Here is a 9,590-nt window from a genome sequence, read left to right on the forward strand (position 1 = left end):
TTTACATATATTCACGCTGTAACAGCATGCGTTCTCAGAAATGATAAGTTCACAAAAGTACATGTGTCACATTGGAACAACCAAAATAAAATGTTCAAACGTACCTACGTTCTGTATTTTAATTTAAAAAACCTACCTGTTACCAACGGTTCTCCTAAAATTGTGAGCCATATGTTTGCGACTATTACAGCGCCACCTCTCACAAAGCGAAAAAAGTGGTCCAACTAAAACATTCATATTTCTTTACTTACTACACGAATATGTAATAAAAAATTGGAGTTCCTGTTTAAAAAAACGCAGTTGATATCCGTTTGACCTATGGCAGCGCCATCTAGCGGGCCAACCATAGTGCCATCTGGTTTCCCTTTTCAAGCTAGACAACTTTCGTTCTCTGTAGTTTTTTCGTTTGACGCTTATTTCGTAAGATATTTGCCGGCCGCTGGTGGCCGAGCGGTTCTGGCGCTACAGTCTGGAACCGCGCGACCGCTACGGTCGCAGGTTCGAATCCTGCCTCGGGCATGGATGTGTGTGTTGTCCTTAGGTTAGTTAGGTTTAAGTAGTTCTAAGTTCTAGGGGACTTATGACCTCAGCAGTTGAGTCCCATAGTAATCAGAGCCATTTGAACCATTTCGTAAGATATTTGGCCCGGTCACAATCAATGGACCATCCTGTATATTCTTATTTACAATACTACAGCTCATCTTAATTAGTAACTAGGAAAATTTGTTATTTCTATTTTCACTATGGGCATTTCTAAGTTCTACTGGTGTCTTATTTGACATATTTCTTTTATTGCTACGTTCTTGAGTTGATAGTATTCTTTATCTATTAATTTAGTAACTACTCTACTCTACCTGCAGCGTTACAGGTGTGCCAGCGTGTTATAAACCCACGTTTTGGCCGTGCCCACCGAGTTAATCCCAGTGGGCATGCCCCTGGTATCGTGCTGGCCCAACATATTTGAATCGCTGCAGTTCTCTGCTAACGGGGTTATTCTATCTTATCCTACTTATTCCTACTGCCATGTCCGGTGAGTGTCTTGATCAGTTTAAACGTGCACCCTACCCCTAGTTCCAGACGTGGCGGATCCCAGCCGTGAAACGGCTGAGCATGTCCACGCCGCGGCGGAACAGGACAGGTGCACGGAGTCTAAACCGGGTTTAGCCCGTTATTGATTGTTCCTTAATAAATCTTTTAAAACTTTGCTCGATATTTCATAGGCAAGTTTGTTTAGGGTTTGAAAATGGTCCTCTTGCCTGTGCAGGTGGCACATGTTGTGATTTGGCAGTTGTCGAAAAGGTGGCACTCATACACCACATGGTCTGGGGTGCCTTGTATGGCCCCACAGTCGCATGTTGGTGTTGCCCGCTTCCCAAACCGGCATGGGTATGCCGGGCAGCGTCCATGTCCAGAAAGGAAGTGCAGCAGTCCTTTCGATGGTTTGAAGTATTTGAGCTGTAATCGCTCCATAATTTTGGGCAGCAGTTCGTGTGTTCTACGAGCCGTCTCGTCGTTATCCCACTGTTCCTGCCAAAGTTCCTCCCCCCTTCGTTTAATTTTAGACTTATACCCTACGTGAATCCCCACTAGTTCGACTATCTCTTTTCCTTTTTTACCCAGTACCATGCAACCTGTTCTCTGATTTTTATATCAAGAGGACAGAGTCCCATTAGTACAAATAATACTCCCCCCGGAGTTGTCCTATATGCCCCTACAGATGCAAGAGCATATTTCGCTGCCCTCTTCTTACGGCCGTAGCGGGCATGACCCTAGTGAGCCTATGAGCACAGACTCCTGACCCGTATCCTACAACTGATGTCAGAATACAATTATGGTAAAGTTTTATTAAATCTGGTGGCAGGTGGAAACGTTTATGTCCAACTCCATTTAGGTTATTAAGTGTTTCTAGGGATCTTTGCGTCACATTGTCAATGTGTGATGCATAGTTCCACCTCTCGTCGACGACTACACCTGGATATCGGGCCTCACTGCGCCGAAGAACTGGTGAGCCATCTATTCGCACTGTTGGATACCTTAGAGTTGCCCCTTCAGTAGAAGGTATGTGCACTTGCTAGGTAAGATCGTCAGTTTGGTTATACGGCACCTTGTTGTTAGGATGGATATTGCCCTTTCGATTTTCGGTTCCAGATCCTCGAGGCTACGACCGCCAACCAGCAGGAGGAGGTCGTCTACGTTAGGCTATGCCCTCTAGCACAACGTCGCTGTTCTGCAAGTTATCCAAGACAGGTTCCATATTAGTCCCAAAAGAGAGGCCCCAGGACAGAGCCCTGTGGACACCCCTTTGTACTCTTTTTACTTATTCTCAAGCTAGGGGACGATAGCCAGACCTCCCTTTCCTCACAATAGCTTCTAAGACAGCCATATAGCGGCCCTGGACACTACTTCTCCCTCAAGTGGGAGAAGAGTGCAGGCCACCACAGGTCGTCAAAGACGCCATTGATGTCCACCATGATGCCAACAATGTATTTGTGTGGGGCTGAGTCACAGACCTCCGCGGCCAGGGCGATGGCGTCAGACGCCGATCTCCCCCGCCGAAAACCGAACTGCCCGTCACTCATCCCACACAGCATGCGGTGTGCTGCCAGTCTGTCTGCCAGCAACATCTCAAAAAGTTTCTCCAGCAGGTCCAGTAAACAGACAGGACTGTACGATTTGGCATCCTTTGGATCTTTATCTGAACCATTCTTGATTATTACTACATTTGCCTTTTTCCAAATGGAGGGGAATTTTCTAAGGCGTAGGCAGTCATTGAATAACTTAGTGAGAGGTTCCAGCAGCTGGGGGGCCAGGAATTGCACCACTTTCGCTGTAATTCCGTCTTGGCCAGGACCTTTGCCCTTCTTAAGGGCCTTTATCTGGGCGCCCACCTCCTCTTCAGAGAAGGGATAAACTATACTGTTGTTTTCGTAGTCCTGTTGGTCTTCCCTTCTAATTCGTTGTTGTACTTCTGAGTCATCTTCCTCTCTATCGTCAGGCAACAGGACCTGGAGAAGGACCTCGGCAGTCTCCTACCAAGTTTCCGTCATCCGGTCCCCGTCCCTGACGGTAGACAACACCACAGGTGATCGTATCGTTTGCCGTACTAACTTGTACGGGATGCACCGTGGGTCCGTAGGCAATTTGCTTTGCAAATATTTTTCCCAGCTTCCCAGCCTGACTGCCCTCAGCTCCTGTTAAAATTGATCTTTTGCCTCCCTGTATATTTGCTTTTCTTCCCAGACGACACTTTGCTGGAAGTACCTCCTCACCCTCCTTACAGACTGGCGCATCTGTCCCAATTCGGCTGACAATGGTGACGGGGAAGTCGCAACGGCTCTCCTCCTGGTTGGTACAGCTACTTTGCCGCCATGATGATTGCTTTCACCAGCTCCTCGGCGTATTCATCCACATTTTCATCACCTCCTGGCAATGTCGGCATGTCACACTCCCTCGCCAAGCAATCCCAATCAGTACTGTTATAGTTGTACTGTATTTCCCACCACATGTCTCAGCGGCACACTCTATCTCCAAGTGATGATGTAATTAGGTTATGGTCACTGGTCCTGATCTGATCCCAGACTGTCCAATCTGTTACCTTGGTCACGAGGTTAGGCGTCACCAAGGTAACATCAATATTTGTGCCTTCACCCCCACCACCTGTGTAGGTAGGGGGTGCCCTTGCTTATTGGTGACCATTAGTTATAGTGTCATTATGGACTCTTCAGCTTTTTCTCCTCGGTCGTCTCGGGTGCCGCTGAACCACAGGGGGGGCTTCGGATTTATATCTCCTCTAATGACAAGTCTACGCCCCCGCAACACCGTGGCCACTTGAATTAATTTGTCCAAGAATTCTTCGATTCCTCTACTGTACTGGAAGTACATGTTGATAACGTACAACACTCCAACAGGTGATTGTATTTCCATGACGTTGCAGTGGCCATCAGAGAACTGTGCGAGAACCGTGGCTCTCAGCGCCCTGTTGGTGATCATACCTGCAGCTCTTGGTTCCACTTCACTGTGGATTACCTGCCAGTTGGCTGCTGCGAAGGGGATTCGTCCAGCTTGGGAGTATGGCTCCTGTAGACAGAGCACATCCAATCCTCTCTCCTCCACCACTCTTCGGAGTTCCTGCATGACTAGTTTACTATTATGTACGTTGATCTGTCCTACGTTTAAAAGGTTCGTGTGGAAAATATGTTCTGATGTGGGATTCCGGCCAGTTTTTGCTCCAGTCATGCGTTAGTCTCCCATTTGTGATGACAGTTGATTATACAACTCGTCTAAATCAAATTTTGCATTCCGTCTTTCGAAAATCTTTTTAACTAAGTGTCGCAGGGCTCCGAAGTCAGTGGGGAGATTCATCGTTTTGAGCTGTATCCTGTCCACAGCCTGCATCGCCGAGAAGGTGACGTCCCGACCGTACTCATGACCGACACGCACCACATGTCTCAGAGATGTAGTGAGAACAGCCAGCTCCTCCAGGTGCGCTAATTGCATTGAATGTTCTAGGTTTTGGTATGCCGTTATGGGTTCTACTCCCAAACCTTTCGGGAAAGATGGATCTGTAGGTGAACTCGTACTGCTCACCTCACCTTTTGCTCGGGGACTTTCTCTTAGGCTTCCTGTGTACAGATGTGGCTTCAGACACAGTCAGGTCTTGCAATGAACCTTTGCTCTAGCATCCTGTAGGTAGGGCAGTTTCTTCCTGTGGTGTTGCAGCTTTTCTTACCTCTCAGCGTGCATGGGATACATATCCCCGTTTTGCCGCAGGTTTCCCTTGTATGGTCTTCAGCTCTGCACATGGAACAAGCCGGCTTTCATTCACAATGTTTGTGTACGTGGTCTAAGTCGCCACAGTTGTGGCACCAGGGAACTACTAAATAGTCCCTGACCTTAATTGCATTGAAACCCATTATACTCTGCCCATAGCGGTGAGCCTGCGCCACATATTCCCCGAGACTTCAGCAACGTGGTGCACGACATCGCGTTCCCGAAGTCCTGTTTTAAAACACAGTTTAAACTCATTTTTAAAGGTTTCTAAATTCATTTTCCTCAAAGTTTTGTTGATTAATTGTCTCATGTATGTCATTTTCATTTATTGCAACAGGTACGACATATTCTCCTCCGTGGAGGCATTTTTAATCGCCTTGACCTTATTCATTTTAATTTTATCTTTTGCAGGGTTCACATTTGTTGTGAAGATTTCCTTAGTAGTTTTTGATTTGGTGGCCCCTTTGCGAACACATCAGCCCATGTTTTGGTTGGCTGTTTTCGTTGCCTCTAATTTTCCTTTTCTGATTCCTCCAAACGCCCCTCGAGCTTCGCGCTAGAGATGGCCCTGGCAGCGAGCTCTTTTTTGATTGATAGGACTGCTTTATTACTTATCCTGCCATTCTTAACTCTAGAATCTAGTAAGTGGTTGATTTTAGTGTGCCAGTCTGTAACATTTTCTACGTTCTGTCCCAGGCCCTCTTCTGGGCTAGGAAGAGTAAGCATCGAACACCTGAATAACACACTCAAGTCACTCACCTCTTTTTCAGCCATGATTGTAGACGAGTGAAAAATATGGGAGCCTGTCTTTTGCCCCAGACTGACTCCTCTGGAATGGGGTGGGGGGGGGGGGGCTGCTGCAGCTCGCCCACCAGCCACCAACCTTGTCCCAAGGCCAAGGGCACTCCTGAGCTGCCGTGTTCAGCAAGCCATCGTCAACGTACTGGTCCTCCTCAGTGGCCCCGTCATCGATGAAAAAATGCTATGGAAATGAGCGTTTGGAGTCATTGGCTGGGAGGCCCCTTATGGGGCAGGTCCGACTGCCTTGGTGCAGGTCTTATTACATTCGACGCCATATTGAGCGACCTGCACACCAGATGGGGATGACATTATGATGAAGACAACACAACACACAGTCCCTGACCAGAGAAAATCCCCAACCCAGCCGGGAATCGAACCCGGGCCCCTTAGGACTGCAGTCCATCATGCTGACCATTCAGCTATCGGGGCAGATAGCATTGATGACCTCAGTCGACGCTCCTCGGCAAGTACACCCTGTACTCCGGAGAAGCAGATGCACCTCTCGTCCTTCGCTGCCTACTAGCCCGAGCTTCCACCTCTCGACCAAGGACCCAAACCTACTCAGGTGGTGAGCCGGTCACTCAGTCGTTCAGCGGTCTAGACCCAGCTAACCTGGCCCAAGCGACGTTACCGTCTCCTGGGTTTGGCGGAACATGCCCCGGTTACCCACGGGCTTGGCGAAGCGCCCTTGCCAACTCGCGCCGAGATCCCACGCCGACAAACGAGGTCGCCGGCATGCAGAGCACTTGCTAGCCTGTGCTCCACTCTGAGAGGGGGAGAGGAGCAGCAGCACAGAGGGGTCACACACACAGTGAGCAACACCTCCCCCCTCCCCCCCCCCCCCCGCAGCCTAGCAGCCTCGCCCAACCCTACCCTCCAAGGGACAGATCTTCGGTCCATGGACACTGCCCCCCCTGTGCCACTCACCCTTAGCTTTCACCTCGGGTTGGGTCTCAGCTCTCCCTTTTGACACAAGTCAACATCCGGGCGGGCCCGAGAAATGCGAGCTGAACGTCTGGCATCACAGTAAGGCGGAAAGAGCCACTTGGGAAGGAAAGGCTATGTGTGGCGCCTCAGTCCCCTATGTGAGGCCTGTCGTGGGCACGCCCAACCAGAAGCGATACTCCCTGGTGCTAGATTCCGTGCCTTACGGCGCCCCAGCGACGGGCTGGCCTGTACCAAGCGCACCGTCTAGCGACCGGGGAACTGCGAGCTTGCGCCCGTGCTCAAATCATTCGACCTCACACCTCTCTCTCTTGGAGATGAACCGGCGAGCAGGAATGAAGTAGTGTGGTTAGCGAGCTGCCGGGTGTGTCCGGTCTCTCAAATGTAACCTGAGTGGTGCCGGCCTTTCCGGGAGTCCTAAATTTGTCGCTGTGCTGGACTGGCGGATACGGAGGGCGTGTCTTGGCGGAAGGCGAAAAGTTGCGAGTTAGGGGACTAGAACAGCGAGATCGTATGGAGCCAGGAGATGACAGCTGGCAGCAGGCGGACGGCTGCGAGCCGAGGGGCGAATTTTGCTGTCGCCTTCCAGTTCCAGGAATGATAGCGGCCAGCGTCTTGCAGCCGGAAGCAGTCTTCCAGTGATCCTTCATTTCTCGAGTGAAGTACTTCCTAGAGCGGTTGTCATGCTACAGAATTCTCATTTTCGTCTCCGCTACTGTGTTTGTGTAAGTGTGCGCTTGAGTATTCATTTACTGTTTTCCCCCTGACGTATGTGTATAACATCTTGCTGCCTTACAGGTTTAATGTTTGTTATTGGACATCTTACCAGCTAGCGCTGAAATTTAACTGCTTCCTTCTTAGCGCTCATGTGGGATATGTGTATTGATTATTGTTTGCTTCTTATTTGAGAGGCGTTATGTTGCTCATGGACCAGTAACATCACTTTCTGTTGTATATTTTGGATACACTCATGGTTGTTGAATTCTTGCTCAAGAGTGAAAGTGTTGATTGAACTGCGGACATTGTGTTTAGTATACATACTGGTTTTTCCTTCTCAGCTGTCGAAAGAAAAATAAATTACTTAGCCTAGCCTGTAGGTCACTGAGATCGGAATATTACTGCAGTATGATTATATGTATCAGCTCTTTGATTTAAAATTTGTACTTTCTTTGTTTTAGAAGGAGCTAATTTGGATGTCTTGGCCAGACTACTGTGAGGTGTTCCGGTCTCCGGTGACGTCAGCGCCAATCTTGTTCACTCTCCTTGGTTGCGCAGTCGCCTGCCGGAGTGGCCGAGCGGTTCTAGGCACTTCAGTCTGGAACCGCGCGACCGCTACGGTCGCAGGTTCGAATCCTGCCTCGGGCATGGATGTGTGTGATGTCCTTAGATTAGTTAGGTTTAAGTAGTTCTAAGTTCTAGGGGACTGATGACCTCAGAAGTTAAGTCCCATAGTGCTCAGAGCCATTTGAACCAACTTTTTGCGCAGTCAACCTCAGGCTTTAGTAGCTGATTTTGCGAAATCTGTTATGCATTATTAACGTTTTTTGGTGTTTATTCTTTAATTCAGGATGCTTAAAGTACTTTCTACTCTGTTAAAATTCGACTACTTGCATTTCTGTTTGAAAGCCTATTAGAAATTTAAATTGTGCTGCAATTTTCCCATTTAGTATTTCACAATTAATTTAAAGCTAATATCTGTTCTATTTAAAATTTAACTGATCATTCTTAAGGAAGAAATTTGTTACTTGGTATTTAAATATTCACTATTCAGTTTGCAGTTGAACTTGCTGTTCCCCTAAACTTAAAGAAAGTAACTGCGTTGCTTCTTGTTTGCATTTGTTTTGAACTTGGTTTTCATTCTTAATAAATGCTGTTCAGTCTACGAGCTCTTGACTAATGATGTTCAGTCCCCACTCGTCCAGTCCTTCCGCGTCCTATCCTATAAAATCGCCAGACATCACGCACGCTACATCAGCATTTGAGAGAGAACGTGTAGTTGGGCTCAAAGAAGCCGATTGAAGTACTCGGCGAATCGCTCGACATTTGAATAGGAGCGATGCCACTATTCGACAATGTTGGCAGGTATGGGTGATCCATCATTGAACACAGCGTAAAGAAGGAAGGGGTCGACCTAGAGAGACAACAGAATGAGAGGACGCAGTAATCGTCAGAGAGGCGCTCAGAGCCCCGGATTCACCATTATCATCGATCCGACGTGCAACTGGTGCTTCAGGGACCACGAGGACCATTATTAGGCGGCTCACAGAAAGACGGTTGAGCTGCACCGACTATCATTGCCTTCTGTACACAACAATCCCGTGGCGCTTTCGGCCTGGAATGAAGTTGGCCACGTATATGTAAAGCAAACCACATGTGAAATCCTAGTGTGACCGATTCTAGAGTACTGTCCCAGTTTTTGGCGTCGTTATTTATTTATTTAACTTGGTAAGTTTAAGGTCATCAGGCCCTCTCTTACATCTAACCAGCCATTCTAATTATTTTACATTCATATGTTTTAGTAGGTATTTTAAACTACATCTAGTACAAAAAGTGAAATAAACGATTACAAAGGCACACCTTGAAAAAATACATACATATAGAGTTTATATTCGTAGATCATAAGTACTGTTATAATTAGACATTATTGAAGAGATAGATGTTTGATAGGAGTGCTAGCAGCAGGGAGTATGAGGGAGACTGATGGTGAAGGGAGGAGAAGAATAGAGACATGATGAAAGATAATTAAGGAAATATAAAGTAAAAGAAGATTGCATGGCTAATACAGATAGATGAAGAGGAAGGCATCTCAGGAGCAAGATTGGAGACGCTAGCTTTTCTATTTGACAGATGAGAGGATTGGCCTTGTACATTAATTTTGTGGAGAACGACATGAGAACGATAGTAGGAAATGCTTCAACTTCTTCTTAAAAGCAGCAGGGGATTGAATTTTGCGCAAGGTAAGAGGCAGTTTGTTCCAGAGGCGGACATCGGCAACTGAGAAGGAGTTTGCAAAAGTTTTTGTTTTGTGAGTGGGAACAGTTAGGATACCAAATAAGAGTGACCTCGTGTTTCGA

At 47.5% G+C, this 9,590-nt stretch overlaps 1 protein-coding gene across 1 annotated transcript in view; it reads left to right on the plus strand.

Annotated features, from left to right (window-relative positions):
- LOC126252256 (uncharacterized) overlaps positions 1–8,286 on the plus strand; it is a 201,811-nt gene extending 193,525 nt beyond the window's left edge. The window contains exon 4 of the mRNA XM_049953129.1: positions 7,695–8,286. Within this exon, the coding sequence (XP_049809086.1) occupies positions 7,695–7,732 (38 nt within the window). The 3' untranslated portion in view covers positions 7,733–8,286. The remainder of the gene's footprint in view (positions 1–7,694) is intronic.
- The last annotated feature ends 1,304 nt before the right edge of the window (positions 8,287–9,590 follow it).

Source organism: Schistocerca nitens, chromosome 4, assembly GCF_023898315.1.
Source record: "Schistocerca nitens isolate TAMUIC-IGC-003100 chromosome 4, iqSchNite1.1, whole genome shotgun sequence".
In the NCBI taxonomy this organism is placed as follows: Eukaryota; Metazoa; Arthropoda; class Insecta; order Orthoptera; family Acrididae; genus Schistocerca; species Schistocerca nitens.